At 46.3% G+C, this 17,210-nt stretch overlaps 1 protein-coding gene across 2 annotated transcripts in view; it reads right to left on the bottom strand.

Annotated features, from left to right (window-relative positions):
* AMOTL1 (angiomotin like 1) overlaps positions 1–17,210 on the bottom strand; it is a 114,515-nt gene that overhangs the window by 20,158 nt on the left and 77,147 nt on the right. For both annotated transcript variants that reach the window (XM_032426101.1, XM_032426100.1), the window contains exon 7: positions 2,797–2,942. In XM_032426101.1, coding sequence (XP_032281992.1) covers positions 2,797–2,942 — 146 coding nt within the window. The remainder of the gene's footprint in view (positions 1–2,796; positions 2,943–17,210) is intronic.

Here is a 17,210-nt window from a genome sequence, read left to right on the forward strand (position 1 = left end):
TGTGTGTGAATAAAGATAAAATGTCCTATTGTAGATATTTGTGGAGTAACTTTCTTCTAAAGAGTTCTGAGCCCTCTATAGAGGGGTAGTGGACAGCCCTGGAGAGACAGGAAGGGCACGATGAACCCTCAACCACCACCATAACCGAGGAGATGGAAATTGAGGTAAAAAGGATTTATGGAAATGTCACATCAGGCACGGAATTTAGAATCAAGATCGACAACTTCAACTCTCACTCCCGGACTTTGTTTCCTCCAATTAGGAGCCTGGCTCATGCCCATAAATCCCAGGCCCCTTTCTAACTTTCTGGGAATCGGCTCGTGCCAAACGCCAGGCTGAGGCGTTGACTTGATCCGGTCGTGGGTGAGAAGATACCAGATGGTAGCTCCTGTCTGCACCTGGGTGTGCTGACGCCGTGCCGGTGATTCAGACCCCGAGCTCGGCCCGCGATTGCACTGGCAAGTGGGAACATGCTAGCGGTCGAAGAGCCTGCTGCCAACAGCCGTTTGTTACTTCGCAGACAGCACCGTGGGGAGCTCTGCCTATATCCTGGCCACAGTCACTGGATAAGATGGAGGTGCTTCTGACCTCTGGGGCCGGGTGGGCAGCAACCCCACGGCCTTTTCTAAACCTGCTCGTGGCATCATTTTCCATTGGGCCCTTTCATTCACTGTGCTTTTGATGACTTGATTCAGTTGGATAGACATTTGCGGACTTACTAACTGCAGGCTTCTGTGCTAGAAGCTGATTCAGCCGAGAAAACATTTTGAGTCCCGTTCATACACTACTTATCCTACACAGTACATGCAGTTTTCTGGGCATGCATGCAGCCACTAGAACAGAAGGGCCATGAGATCTGTGCATTTCGGTCCCTGCTGGGCCGAGGTACACGGTGTGTCCCCAGGGCCTGCAGCAGTACCCGCCATCCAGTACGTACTCAAGAAATATTTGTTGAATAGAGAGCTCTTATTCCTAATCAACCACAAGATCCTTGAAGGCATGGATCTGTCTCATTCACCTTTGTCTCAGCCTTTAGTTTAGCAAGGAGTATATTAGAATGGGGATGATTAAGAATAAGAGTTCACATCAACCAATGTTGTTGAAGTTTCTCCATGCCAAGCATTGTGTTTTATATGCAATGATCTCATCGAATCCTCCCGATATCAGTAAAGGGACAGCTCCTCTGTTATCTCCATCTAAGAGAGAGAACTGAAGAGCTTACATGACTTAAAGTCACACATTGACACATGCCAGGATCAGGATTCTAATTCATTGGAGTCTGGCCCTGGAGTCAGCGTAAGCACTCGGTATGAGCTATCTGAACTGAATTAAGACCCCTCAAAAGAAACTTTAATAAGAACGGGGAGTGACACTGGAAAGTAGACAAAAGAGAGATTCTGGAGAAGCTACACACAATCAAAGATCTTCTAGAATGACAAGAACATCCACAGTAGTGATTAAAAAAAAAAACACCTGTCTTTAAGGAGCTCGCAATTAACTTGTACTTTGTTAGAAATATTAAAATTAAAAGATTTTTATAAAATTATGATTTTTCCTTGGCTCCCCACGTGGAGATGGCACCTGAGTAATTTCAGTTACAACCATGATGAGGAATCCTGGCCTCCCGTCCTCAAAGCACCTTGTGTCCTTTAGGGATTAAGGTCGCTTTCTCTGCCAAACGTACGTCCTAGCTGATGAGTTCCACAGCGGTAAACGAGAATCCTCCGGGGCTGCTGCTTGGGTACTCGCGCTAGTCTTAAAACTGCAGTTCCTCTATAGGACTTGTGGGTTTAAAAGGCTTCTAGCGAACAAGCCCTTTGTTGACCTAACAACCTTCCCGTTAAGCTGCTTGAACAGCGACGCCGAATTTGCTGGGACACTTGAGTTACCCAGCGTCAGAAGAGGTCTTCTGAAGGGGTCGTTTTTCATTCTCGACAACAGTTGGATTAGTAACAACCCTGTTTGCTGTGAGCCAACCACCAAAGTCAGTACTTTGTGTGGAATATCTTACTTAGGCCTCTTTCAGACTTTGAGTCTCTACTTTCGGCAGTGGCTCTGCGTAGGTCAGGCCCCATGACCTGGGGGGCTTGCTGCCACGGGGGGCTGGCAGATGTGGGGCAGCAGGCTCCTGTCCTCCTGCCTAGGCCGCTCCTCCTTCTCGGCCACCGTGTCTGCAGTCTGAATCCCCTAGCCCGAACCTCAGAAACGGTCGATCCACGTCCAGTCAGGCTTCATGGCATAGTCTGCCTCACAAAATGCCATCTAAATGGTTGATTTAATCAGAAACCACTAAATCCATAATGCTTGAGAGGGATCAAACTTTCCTGGACGAGGGGAGTCATTGTCCAGCTGAGCCAACTTCTGGAAACTGGAGACCGGTTTGCTGAATGCCATGCCAACCGCACCCTATCAGAAGACTTTTGCCTTTTTTTTTTTTTTTAAAGCAATCAAGAGCCCAAAGACAGAGCAGATAAACTATTTAAAAAACAAAAAACTGTTAGCCTCTTTTCTCTACAGGCACCAGTGGTTTCCAGTCCTTCCGTTTGTTTCCAGCCCTGGACACTTGCCAACCAATGGGCTGCAGGCTGGGTTTTGGGAGGAACGTGAGCTCTTTCACGGCTATGTTTCAGACTTTGCCTGGCTCTGGGCTGGATAAACTCTGTTGGTATTCATTTTTATCTGGGAGGCCTCCTGTCCCTCCGCCTGACTCAAAGCTTTGGAGCTGGCTCCAGTGAGGGGTGCTGGTTGGGAAAAGGAAGTGGAGGCCCTTTGGGCTCTGCCCCCACCCCGTCTCACCTCCTCCTCCAGCTTGATGACTCTGGCCTGGGCATTGCTCAGAGCCTGGTCCAGGATCTCAATGTGTCTCCGGTGGTCCTCGCTCGCAGTCCGCATGGCTGCTAACTCCATTTCCAACTTCTCCTTCTCCTTCAAGAACTCTTTGTCTAGAGGGGAGACAAGAACAAAACTACCTCTATCAGAAAGCACTCCCCTCTGGGCTCATGGCCAGTCTACATCTGGCAGGGATTAGAAATAAAAAAGCATGCAGAGAGTGGAGGGTTGAATTACTGCTTTGCTCCCTCTTAATAGCGGTGATGTGTGAGGTAAGGATTTGCTCAAAAACCACTGTTAACTCTAGATACATTCCAGGTCACAGTACCAGAGACAAACAGGACACCAAGAACTAGTGACCCCATATTCTCCATAACTCACTGCTGTACAACATTTACTTTCGTGCTTCTTGTTAACCTTGTACCTATGATTTCATTTTATGCTCACAACCTCCCCTGTTTCTGTCTTCCGAACCCATGATGAAAGGGCAGGCAGGACTAACAATACTAATATTCTCATTCACAGAAAAATAAACCAAGGTCTAGAGGGTTCAGCTCTTTGCTGAGGCCAGACAGCAGAGGGGACTCCAACCCAGTTCTCCAATCCTGTGCTGGATCCTCTTCCCATATGACCTGGCCCCCCACATCTTCTCCAAGTTCTGTTCAAGAGGGGAAAGGGTTATTGCTTTGGATTTAGGGACATTGCTCTGGGTTTAGGAAATGGCTTTCCTCTCATTCAATGACAGTGTAACTGATGGTGATCACAGGGTGTGGAGTGTAACAGCTGCCCTGCATTCAGTAGCCTCCACACGGCCTTCCTGGAGACTAACTACCACCTTAGCTTAAGCAGGGACGGCCAATGGCGTCATGGCGTCAGTACTGTTTATTGAAGATATTTTTCCTGTTAACAGAAGCAACACATTTTATTTTAAATATAAATTAGAATATTTAGTCATGTTGTTCATAACACGGAAAAACTTGAATGGATGCAAGGTGCAAGACTGTACACCCTACAAGAGACTGCGTTGCAGCCATTAAATTAAATAAGAGAAGAGGGGCGCCTGAGTGGCTCAGTCGGCTAAGGGTCTGACCCTTGGTTTCGGCTCAGGTCATGATCTCAGGGTCATGGGATCGAGCCCTGCGTTGGGCTCCGGCCTCGGCACGGAGTCTACTTGAACTTCTTTCTCTCCCTCTCCATCTGCCCCTCCCAAATAAGTAAATAAAATCTTAAAAATAAATAAATAAAGACAATTAGTGACATGGAAAAAAAATACTTCATTACTGAAAAAAATTGGTTACGTAAACCGTGCGCACACTATTCCATAGTTGTCAAAAAGAAGGCGTACAATTACAGCGGCAGCAGCAAGAGTTAGAGGTTGATTTCTACGGACCCACACCACCTGAATGCCTCCGATGGGTTATGTGGATCCTTCCGTGACCCACACTGCAACACAGAGAACTACCATCCAGAAGCTCCACCAGTGCGTGCCAGTGGTTTCATTCATTCATATTTCCTCGTACAGTCACCCATGAACTTCACAAAGAGTTATCAAACTTTAAGGACCAGCCCCGTGGGCACTGAAGCAATGGAAAGAATGCTGTGTTTTAAGGAGCAGGAAACGTGCTTTTGAATACAGGGCCTGAGAATAAAAAAAGGCCTTCAAGCCTTCAAATAGACGCACTAACAAACTCACAATTTTCCAGCCGGAAGTGATCATGGGAAATATCCCCCTCCAGACCCAGCCCTGGTGCTTTATGAGTGAGAAGCGGAAAGCCCAGGGGCAACGGCACCAGTCCACGATCCCCCTGCCATCTGGTGCAGAGCCAGGGCCAGGATCCAGGTCCCTGATGTCCCGCTATGATGTCCTTCCCCCTGGACAGCACTGCCCCTGCACTGTGAGGTCACGTGCACGGGATGGTTCAGAACTGGCAGACTCAGTAGCAGATGTACGGCCTGGAAGCAATGGCCTCCCCTGGAAACAAAATGAAGCCACCAAGATCCTGACCCTGAGCATGGAATTACTTTTGGGCTATTCGTGTGCCTCACTGCAATCACCTACTGTGCTCCTACTTCTCCCTTTCAGTGGCATTTGAGATGCTGCCTCTGAAACTTCTTTCCTAATCCGTGGAGAATGGCCACATGAAAGACCTCATCAAATGGGTCAGGAGCAGCTCATGGCTCTGCGCCCCACCATCCACAGCCCTGAGTGACCCAGAGCATTTCACAGTGCAGAGTCAATGACATCTGGACACTAGCCCCATGGGTTTGGACAACATCTCAACAGGCCTGGTGCCCAGGGGCCTTGTCCGGGCTCTGGAGGGCACCCAGGAGTTACTCAGCATGCTCGGGAATGAACCACTGGGTTTCAGAGCTTCTGCCTGCTTATCAAACTAAGCGTAAAAGTAATTCTCTTTGTTGAGGGCAGCCAAGGCCACACTGATTTTGACCAGAAGAGAGTAAAATGATAGACCAAGCTCAAGACCAGAGGCACAGTCAGGGCTTCTTGAGTTTTGCAAATTGATGATTGCAATTCTTTCTGTGTCACAACGACAGCTATTTAGATTTTTGAATTAAATATCCCTCCCCTCCAACATGCGCCTGCCGTGCGTGCACACACACACCCACACCCTGGATTCCGGCGTTTGCTATTTCCTTAATATCATACTGTGGCTAAAGCATGCACCTCAACATCAGAAAGAACTGGATTCAAATCCCAAGTTCACCACTTTCCAGCTATGAGGTCTCGGGCATGGTTCACCTCTCTGAGACTCAGCTCCCTCATCTAATCAAATCTCATCTAATCTCACTACCAAATTAGAAAGAGAACATCTACATCACAGTGCTCTTTGATGACTCTGTTGATGGAGAGGAGACATATAAAGCACAAAGACCTGGATATCCTAGATATCTGTTTTGGTCATTATTGATTCCCTGAGCCTAGAACAGTGCCTGGCTCAATACTGTTGAACGAATGGATGACTCTCTACTGTGCCAAGTTCATTGCCAACTGTACAACACATGGTAATTCTTGTTAGCTGCTAGGTATTTCCTGACATCCTCTGTTACACAGCTGTCCCCTCTGCCCCTGAAGCCACCACTCATCAGATGGCTGGGACTGACCACGGATGCCCCCGGTTCCCTCCTCTGCTCAGGCTCCCTGGACCTCACAGGTGTACACCATGGGGCAAAGACATGGATGCCGTCCTCTGAAATTCATGGGTGGAAACATCTCTGTTATGAGTTTGGAAATGATCTTGGACTTCAGGCTGCAGTGACATCACTTAGTATCACTCGCATTGGCTCAGAACTTCGCGTCCACTGACAGGAAGTAGTGTTCTCCATGGCAAAGTTGTAAAAATAATGTTCACGACAGTAGCAACAGTAATAAAACCTGCTCATGTTTGTAGAGCGAGTACCATGTTCCAAAAATGGTGTCTTTATTCCTTTTAATTACTCGCTTTCTTCTGTTTACTGGGTGAGGTAGGCACACTATTATTTCCACTTTCCCGCCGAGGAAAATGACCCTGGGGTTAAGTCACACACGCACAGAAGTGGGAGGGCTCAATCAGTGCAGAGCCAGAACGTGCCTCTGGGCCTCTCTGACTCACGTTCCCGAGTGCGGCGCTGTGTGCTTCCCCTGTGCAAGCAGGTGGGGGGCAGAACCGCAGAATGAGAGAAGCAGAAAGTGAACGAGAGCTCGGGCATGCTCATTACTGCAGAGGTTTAAGCATGCCACAAGCCATATCATGTTTCTCCAGACACAGCAATCACATCCACATGTGTATCCATGTACGAATATTAATTAACGAAGCATCTACTACATGGAGGCATTAGACAGTATTGTGAAAAGTGCGGTTCTAGAAGCAAATTGCCTGGCTTCATGTCCAGTGCCACCTCTTACAGTTCTGGGACTCTGGAAGCAAACGAGCCTCTTCGTGCTTCAGCTTCCTTGCCTTTAAAGTGAGGATCACAACAGTCCCTACTTGAAAGATGCATGTGGGAAGTGCCCAGGTAATGTCAACTATGATAATGCGGTGGTTCTTGTTGGCGTTCCTAAAAGCATGATCAATTCTGGGGCCGTAAGATGAGTAGGTCGTGGCGTTCGGCTCTCAGTCGGGCAGGAAGAGAGCAAGGACACACGCAGAGGCAGTGTGACAAGTCGCTCCACCATGCTTGCGCAGGTGCTGTGAGAACAGAGAGAGGACATCTAATTGAGGCCAGCGTGTGAGGGGGGCGGCCGTCACGGCAGTGAGCCTGTGGACAGGGGGCTGTGGCCCCAGAGACACAGGATCGAGGTATGTCAGAGCCATTCTTAAAGGGCATCTCTTGGGAGCTGCCCAGGGAGAGTCCCAGGGGTAAAATCACGGCATAAGAAGGCCCCTTCAGCTTATTATTAGCTAAGCCCCTTGGCATAGCTCAAGAGAGACCAGCCTCATGCTGAATTTTTGGTTGGGCTCCAACGTATATACTGAGAATTCCTAGAACAGGCAAGTTGACACAAGAGAACTCTTGCCCAGAACGGTCTGTTTACTCAGTGGATATGAATTACCCTGAACTGCGTGGAGCAGGGGGTTGTGTAGCCGATGGCTCCAGTCCCATTTACACAGAGGACGTCTGCTCATACACTGTTGACTCTGGAAACCACAGCGGCGGCACGGCTTTGTAACCAGGCCGACCTGGCTTGCTTCTGGCACCTTCGTACAGCGGTTCGCCGTGGGCACGGGAGATGTGCCGGACTCCATCTCCTCAGACGGAGCTCACGAGATCTATTCTGCATGACTGATGGGAGGTTTAGAGTGACCAGCAGTAAAATACCTCAGCAGAGAACAGCAAGAGCGGACATATTACTGGGGGCCTACCTTGTCTCAGGCACCGTGTCTTGAGCCTTATAACAGAACCTCATAATGACTCCGTGTGACCACTGAGAAAACCGAAACGAAGTGAGCTCTGACCCTCGTGCAGGTCAGACAGTAGTCTGTTTCCTGAGGAAAGAGCAAGAGTGGGTGGAAAGAGAACTGGCCCAGTAATTCAAGGATGCTCCCTTTCCATCTTACCTTCTCCGAGGGTCCAGAGTGGCCAGTCTGTGGAAACGGTTTCTGCACGTACGCTCTGAGCACCAAGCCTGATTGCTGGCTGAACCACAGGATGGTGGGCCCTAGCCACCTCTGTTGAGGAATCCCCGGGACGGAGACCGTGTGTGGGGTCAGGCCAGGGGGTGACGGGGCCCCATACTGCTAGTTTTTAATGCAGTGCTCCAACTTACGGCTGGAGTTCGTGAGGGAGCAAAGTTGTGACCGGGCTCTTCTCAAGTTAAGTATCAATTTCTAGGTTGTTCCTGAGATAATGGGTTTTTGAGGAGTTTTTCCCTGAGCCCCATGTAACTGAAGGGATGGGGAGTCCAGCTGCCAGCTTAACCAAGGGCTGACGAATTTACTGGAATGCGTGGAAGGTAAAAGATAGGTCTTCTTTTCCCTCTTCTCTCCTTTCAGCCAGAACCAAGGTTTAACCCATTAACTGGCTGCTTCTTTGGGGATTTAGATCTCTCCCGGATTGTGGCTCTACATATGTGTGTAGACATAAACACAGACCAGGCAAACTCTGTTCAAGTTCCGAATCCCATATGCTCACATAGCAATGCCCAGCTAGCTCATTTTGGCACCTGGTTCTGCACGGTTATTTCCTCGGCACTTCTCAAGGAATGTTCTCGCTGTCTTGGATGTGGCAAGAGGGAGTGAGGGTGACAGAGTTAAGGGAAGAGGAGGCAGGCACAATCCAACACACCTCCTCTGAAACGCCAATGGCTAGAAGTCTCGTTCTGACCGCTGAGACTGATTTTAGGAGTCCAGTCTCTGGGCCGCTCTGAGCAAAGAGAATGTAAAGGACGTTACCAGAGAACAGGCCGTAGACTGTGGGAGTCAGAGGAGACGGACTGACAGTGGCCAGGCCCTCCATGTACCCCAGCAGAGGCCCCACGTCCAGCACCGGTGGGAGACGGCCTGCATGAGGCAAGTGCTTCCTGACTGGATCTCCACGGAGCAGACAACTTCCACGGAGTTGGCTAACACTCAATTTAGAAGAGCCATTACTACAGTCCTCCACCCACGGGGCTAATGTGACAAGTAGCCATGAGTGTACTACAAAGTCCCCCTCATCTGCCCCTGCCCAGCACTTCCCATTTGAGGGGGTCCAACCTGAGGGGCCATGTGCCCAAGCGAGGCCAGTCAGAGTCTCTCGTCTGGGAACGTGCAAGTGGGAGCCAGGGAGAGGTGTGATGCTGACACGGACAGGTAACCTAGCTCCTCGGCTAGCAGCCGTATTCTAGCATGTGCTTTGGAGAAGCAGAGAAAGCCATACTGTAGACAATGAAGAATCAAGCAGGTGGACATAGAAGGGTGGATGAGAGTCCATGTTGTATTACAAGGAGGGAGGAAAACAGACACAGCCATCCAGACAGACACAGACCCCTAAACACAAACCACGAGTTGATTCTCACAGACATGCTAGCCTGGGCCCCTAGACCTCTCGAGGCCTGCCTGCACTCCCAGCCTAGGGACTCCCTCACACCCTTATGTTCTCAGGAAACAGTCCTCTTCTCTGGGCTTAAGCTAACTCAGGCAGATTTTTCTTCTCATAATGAAAGATCACTAAGACACTCTTCTTTCTTTATACGTCTACTCCCTTCTCCACCAAGAAAGGGCTTGGCAGTTTGGTAACACCTCAGGAGGACGCTGACCAACACTAATGCTATCAGTTCTGGTAACCAGAACCTTCTCTGCGCTGCTAATGAAATAGACTCCCTCTTGTGAAAAGTTGTCCAAATAATTATCTGCCATCTTCTCTCCCTAAAATTTCTTCTCCTGTCTCTTTTCCCTCAGGGATGCTTCGGCTCTGAGCTCCCTGGCACCGTATCTTATAACACTGGACGGATGTTGGGCAGGACTCCGTTCCAAGGGCCAGCCACAAGCTATGAGGTAAGTGAAGAGTCAGATCCTTTTGGAAGTCCCGTTGACACTAAGAGAAATTCCTTTTTTTCTGAGCTTGTGTGACTACAGAGACAATAGAAGGGATCTCATTTAGTTCATTATCTGCAAGTTATTCAGGTTCATCCTGCCTCAAAGATATTCTTACGCTGGAGCACGTTGTTGAAAACTGCCCTCACCCGCTCACCGATGAACCCAGAAGGAGACCCCCCCCAAATATAATCCAAACAGGGCATTGTTTACATTAGAGAAGAGTGAGCTACTGACACGAAGCTTATTTGATGTAAAAGAGGAAAGATGATCTACCTTTAAAAGCCACACTAATTAATTCAGACACAAAAAAGTAATATACTACAACACCGACCCCATACGCCGCTTGTTTGGCCGCTTGTTTGGCTTTTCGCTGTCTTTTAAAAACTGGCTGCTCTGGTTTCTCAGGTAAGGCAACTTGTGATTTCAGGTAAGGGTCGAGGATGCAAGAGCAGGTTGCCATGGTTTCGCCAGGCGACTGGAGACAGAGGTTGTGCGGGGGCGGCTAAGCAGGCCTATTCACAAACACGGGAACACTCTAGTGGGGGCTTGTTCCACACGGCTCAGAGAGTGAACTGCTGTAAATGAATTCTCAGTGAGGGAAATTAAGAACAGGAGTTCAAACCCAACTGTTCTGCAGAGCCTTGGCAGAGAGAGAAGGGGAGGGGAAAGAAGGGATGTGAGGGGGCGGCTGAGTAGGAAGGAGGGGTTCAGAAGAAAGCACACCACCACCACCCTGCCCAGTCTCAACCAGAAATCTTTTCAGCTTAAATTTAGAATTTCCTTTCAATTTAAAAGGAAAATAGAGTGTCCCTTTTACACAGTACTATGGCAGCAAGATGACTCTAAAATAGGAATCAGTTTTCAAGGCCCACCCTGAAGGTTACTCGCTGCGTGAAGCTTTTCTGATTCCTTCAATAAAACAAATTTCTCCTGCACGGGAGAGCCTGAACTCACACACTTTGTTGAGGCGGCGGCAGGTGGGGGGGAGTCGTCCAGTGAGTCCTTACCATCTTCTGCCTTGTAATATGCCACGTAATATGCCCATGTCCGCCTGTCTGAATCTTCCTACTGAGCGTACTTCATACTACCTTTGTAGGATGTTAAGAATCTAAGACAACAGAAGTGTTTCACAGGGGAAGAGCTATGGCAGGTTTAGGCAACAGCTTATTGAGGAAGATAAGTAGCAACTGACACATGATCAAATTCTAACCCGGTCTTTAAAATAAAACTTGAAAATGATAAGTTTCAGGGGCGCCTGGGTGGCTTAGTCGGTTAAGTGTCTGCCTTCGGCTCAGGTCATGATCCCGGAGTCCTGGGATCGAGCCCCGCGTCGGGCTCCCCGCTCATCGGGGAGTCTGCTTCTCCCTCTGCCCCTCACCCCGCTCGTGCTCTCTCTCTCAAATAAATAAATAAAAATCTTTTAAAAAAATTTTAAAAAGCGATAGCTTCAGGTCCTTATCACTAGAAAGCTAAAAAACCTAACCAGAAAATATTCTATTCATCTAATGAATGAAAATAATACATTTTGGTCTTAACATACTTATATTTTTGTTATATAACAAAACATATAACTTATATTTTATATAAGTTATCGATTGTAGCACCAAAAGTAAGCTGCCTTAGCTATGATGTGGTAGAAATATTTGAATACCAGTAGTTCTCCTCAATATAATTTTCCATAAATATAGTTCCCTTGAATATAATATAATCTCTTAAAATATAATTTTCTCTAATTTGGTCTTCATGTTGCATTTTAGTGCTGGAAACTACTTACACATTCAGGTATAATTCACAGGGGTTGGGTTTTTTTTAACCTACCTCAATTTATGACCTCCGCAGCTTGCTAACTTGCTTGACTGAGTAGACACCCATGCATCCACTTAGCCTCCAAAGGTACGGCTCAACCTTCCACTTTATTATTATTTTTTTACTTGAAATAAAAATGTACTGCTACTTCTCTCTCATTGCTGACAGCAAAATAACAAATTAGGCAATGAATAGTGCCACATAAATATATGAGGTAGAGGGCATTTGGTTTTGACTGCACACATATTCGTGAATCGATTCTGAACTGAATTTTCTATAACCATCGGAGAACGGCTCACCGTTTTTCTATTTTTGTCTTTTCTTAACATAAAAAGATGAACCACAGACGCTTCCATTTCCAGGTATGACCTAGCAGACAGTGTAGTTCCCGGTGTAGAAAACCACCATAAGACCCGGGCATGATACAGAGAGCAGGGATGTGAAGACGTGGAGAGTGATGTTGCTACACTGCCTCACACCATACACCTGAAATGCCTAACTTTTATTATATATCTATATAGGTACACACTATATAAAACAAACAAACAAACAAAGAATATGTATATAGAGAAAGCTATGGCTTTCAAATGGGCCCTTTGGATGGCGGATAAGGTTTAACACCAGCACCTGGCCCAGACCGACGTTTACGCCGGGGAAGCTGTTTGACCTGGGGAAGCAAGTGGTTCCTTCTAGGACTGATTGAGGACAAAGAAATGTGTGGCCTGCAGTTACATTTTCTGTCTCCTTCAACTTCTGCAACACCTCCCTCCCATTGTCATTTTTGTAACTTGCTTTGAACTGATCCTTTTCTTTCTCTTCTTTCTACCAAACCACAGTCCTTGTAAGCAAAAAGAAAATTAGTAACAGATGCAAGCTTATTTTTAATGGTCTAAGACCAAATTTTCTGGACTTAAAACGAACACTTTGTCCCCTCAAAGTTCTCTGATTCCATTAAGATCCAGCTGTATGCTCTCACTACAATTCGTGAACCAAAAACAGTTTCAAAAATGAATTGTAAAGGAACCGCACCACAGAATTACTCATTGTATTCTGCTTATTTTTTATTTTTCATCATCTCAAGAACAAAAAGTTTAATTCCATAGATATTTTGAGAAAACATTTTTTTTTAGATTCTGAGCTCTATTCTGGTCTCAACAATTTTTTGTTTTTGTATTTGAAGAGATACTGGATTATCCAACAAGGCCTTCTGTTACAACTGGCCAGGGTTCAAAGATAGATGTAGAAGTCGGAAGCACAGAATATTAATTCCAGTAGTTAGAAGTCACTTGAGAAGACCCAAAGACATTATTATTTTAAGTCAAATAATTTGCAACCAAATAACACCTCTAGGAAGGAATTATTTACACCCACCCTACTATCCCGGATTCTTCTTGACATAAAAATGTGAAATCTTTCATCAAAAGAGATGACCTTTGGACAAGGGGAAGGAAAAAAGGTAAGAAAAAGGAAGTTCAAATTCTGGTCGCGGTTTAGCCATTAAACACCTATGGGGCCTTGGGGAAACCACTGGATCATTCTTGGCTGCAGTTTCGCTGCCATTACAACCTCTCTCTGCCCCCGGGTACACAAGAAGAGCCTCCCCACACCAGCTCAGTACGAGTTTGGGCTCCAGACTCAGAATGACCTGGGCTCAAAACCTGTCTGCTCCACTCGCCACCTTGTATGACCATGGACAAGTTACTTGGCCTTCCTGTGCCTCAGGGTCCTTGTCTGTAAAATACCTGTAATACCGACCTCATAGGTTGTCTGAAGGACTAAAAGACACCATGTATCTAGAGAGGCTAGCAGAGTGCTTGGCACATAGTAAGCGCTCAATTAATATTGGCCGCTGTTGACTGTTCATCGATGACCACAGCCAGGCTGGCCTGAACCACAACCTGAAGGACAGACCCAAGGGAGCAAAGTGCAGCTCCACCTGAGGATAAACTTTCAACCATCAGCTCAACAGCCTCTGTCGACATTGTCGCTCACAGTGGCAACCAGATGGCCTTATAAATGAGCTCTGGTTCAGAGCACATATGCATTGCTGGTGACCACACTTGTGACCGTCAAGGTCCTCTCCAAGATCTGCAGACCTCACTTCACAGAAGGCTGCCTATGGCAGGAATTTCTGGCACTAAGACCCCACTATCCAGATGGTTCCCCACCATTCACCACAAGCTGATCCTGCCAGGCCCTATCTCCCTCATGAGCAAATTCTGGATCCTCGCTGGGAGCTAAGTCTGGTGACTGCATTTCTACGTGTCTCAGTTTATCTAAAATGATGACAATCATACTCCCTCGATTAGGGATGAAGTAAAAGAGGACTCCCAGGAAAGACAATGATAATTACATCTTGGTTCATAAATTAGGGTAATTCACAAAATAAGATGTAGGAATGACTTCAGGAGTTCTTTCTTTTCCATCCTCTTTCTACTGAGGTTCCTGATTTTTCTCTCCTTCCATGACTGGTACTTGGTACAAAGGTCAGCACGCGAGGGCCTCCAGACCAAATCCCACAGCCTGATTCTGTCATTCAAGTTTCACTGGAACTCAGCCACGCCCAGTTGCTTATGGAGCATCTATGGCAGCTTTCAGGCTAGAGGGACAGAGTGGAATAGGGACGGCCCCCAAGCCTAAAATTATTTACCATCTGGCCCTTTATAGAAAGAGTTTGCTGACCTGTGGCCTAAAATTCAGCTAGCTCAGAGTAGACAGCCAATAACTGTTTGGTTAAATGACAACCATCGTCATTGTATTCAATATCCAATAAATATTTATTAAATGACTCTAAGGGCCAGGCACTGTACCAGGTTCTGGAAATACAAAGACCTGGGACTGCAATGGTGAGGAGGACAGATGGGGCCCCAAGCCTCATGGTATAATAAGGGAAGACAGAACATGCCATCCAAACAGTTATTTATGTACAACTGTGATGAGCCTTTACAAGGGGAAAAGTACCCAGTGTCGGGGGACGATATAAAAGGAAGACTTCTCTAGCAATTGCCATTTAATGTGAGCTGAGACCTGGAATCCTGGATTTCCTGGTTCTGAACGGTCAGGGAAAGTAGGGTTTCCTGACGGCACATGAAATGCAAAAAGACTTCAGCATGTTCTTCATTTTGTGCTCCATCCATCCATCCATCCATCCATCTATTCAGGTCTTAGTCCAAGAAAACGGGAATCCTAATAAAGTCACAGACATTTGCTTTTTCAATCCCTTCACCGGAATGCCAAGCAACAGGTTTAAAACCAACCATGTGAAGATCATAACCCATGTTCAGTTGTTAGAGACCAGTGTCAACACATGATCAAGAGGCAGTTCTTCAATCAGCTCTCGTTCCTGAAGCACAGAAAATCAGCCTACATTGAATGATGTTAATTTTCACACTTGGGGACATTTGAATGAACCTAAACAGATGCCCCACAGTCTGGGTGCACTCTGGTTATTGTGTAGGTTTGAAGTTTCTCAGCATGGCCTGTCAAGGTTGATCAAGTGGCTTAAGCACGCACATGCTCCATTTTCCAAGTTCAGCAAGGCTCGGTGAGCTACGTGGGCATTCTTTGGGAACACGGCCCATTTCCCCACCACGCAAACTGGTAGGTCTTGCCAGAGAAGATGAGTGCTGAAGCAGATGGAGGAAGGATGCAAGGAGGCAGGACGAAATATTGCAGAATAAATGCATTTGATCGAGTCTTTGCCTTTCCTATCTCTGGTTATCCCTCAGAGGCCTGTTGGTTGAATCAGATTTATTCCATTTCTTTAGAAGAAAAGGAGGTACAGGGAGATGAAGCATCTATCTTCACATCACTGAGTACATTGGTGAGAGACCAGGATTTAGAAGATGTAGCAACTGATCGGAGATTATTTGCTTGAGCCTGTGCCTATAAAACCTTTGATATTTAGGACTGCACAGTCCTATTAAACTTAGGGGTCATCTTTAATGAAAATCAGTTAACTTAGGGCAAGAAAATTTTCTTGACTTAAATGATACTGCCTTGGCAGGCTTCATGGTCCTTTCCTTTGCCCAGGCACTCATCTGTGGTGTCTGAAATGGTCTATGGATTGGTCAGTGTGAGCATCTGGCTGGTTGCTACAAAAACCTTCATATTCCAGGGCCAACTCTCATCTCCAACACAACCACAGTGGAGTAAAAGAGAAGGAATCAAGGGAACCAAAGTCAACTCTATTAATACCAACTTTCAGGAAAAATACCATTAAATACACTGTCCTTACTAGTAAAAGATTTCCCTTACTTTGATATCTTCCTACTTAAAAAAAAAAAAAAAAAAAAAGGATGGATGAAGGCAAAAAGGGAATTTGAGCATTTTTTTTCAAGATTTTATTTATTTATTTAAGAGAGAGAGCATGCATGCAGGAGCAGGGAGAAGAGCAGAGGGAGAGGTGAAGAAGGAGAATCTCAAGCAGACTCCCCGCTGAGTGTGGAGCCTGATGCAGGGCTCGATCTTCACAACCTTGACATCACCACCTGGGCCAAAACCAAGCGTCTCACACTCAACTGACTGAGCCACCCTGGTGCCCCCTGAGCATTTTTAAGTTGCTTCTATTCTGACAGTTCTTTTATTAATTTGCCTAATGTCTTAAAGTAACTGAAGATAACACAGGTTATCTCTAAATATGACTGGGAGATACTGAGCGAAAGAGTACATTTTGATACCAATGCTGCAGGAGAATTTCCAGCCTATTGTTACAAGGATTTTTCCACTTTTATTCACTCCCTCAATACACATTTATTGAGTGCCAAGTACATAAGAAGGTTCAGGGGCTTGGGGGTGGGCACTGTGGGATATCGGTAAAAAATGTCTACCTTTCTCCCACCTCAAGGAGGGGATCCACGCAAGTAAGTCACACCCATACGGAATGCAATTGGGGTAAGTGCTACAGTGGGCTCCCCTCCAAGTCGGGAGAAGCTGCAAGCATGGGCAGGCCCCGAGGAGAGGTAAACCAGGGCACCCATACGTGACAACATCTCACCTATCTTTCCTAATGAAGCCTGATGGAAACCCCCCACATGATGCAATGAAACCCAATGAGGATTCAGAACAATCTCCTTGTGCTCTATGTGGGTCAACGGAACCAATATTTATATCATTGTAACTTCTGTTTTGTGTTTCACAAAAGCCCGTTCCGGAAACACAAACACCAGAGGAAGGGTCTTACAGGAAATTATATTAGTCTCTTTTATATTCTACAAGAGACGGAAAATCAAAGTACCTCAAAGAGGATTCAAGAGTAAAAGGATGATTACAAGACACATGGAAAATGGCAAATCACTGTAATCTTTAAAATAAGTTGGTCACAGACATGTTTCTGTGTTAATTTCCAAACCCACTAAGAATTACAAGAGAAATCAAATCCATATGGTTCTGACTTATTTACACCCATTGCTCAATAACTTAGACAAATAACTGAATGTCCAAAACACCTTTTTTTTTTTTTTTTTTTAAGAGAGGGACACCATTTAACAGCCAGAATCTAACTTAAACAGACTTAAGTTTAACCAAATATGCTAAACCTGGAGGGCCTAAAGAACCCCAAAG

This window comes from Phoca vitulina, unplaced genomic scaffold (genome assembly GCF_004348235.1).
Source record: "Phoca vitulina isolate PV1807 unplaced genomic scaffold, GSC_HSeal_1.0 scaffold34, whole genome shotgun sequence".
Classification (NCBI taxonomy): domain Eukaryota; kingdom Metazoa; phylum Chordata; class Mammalia; order Carnivora; family Phocidae; genus Phoca; species Phoca vitulina.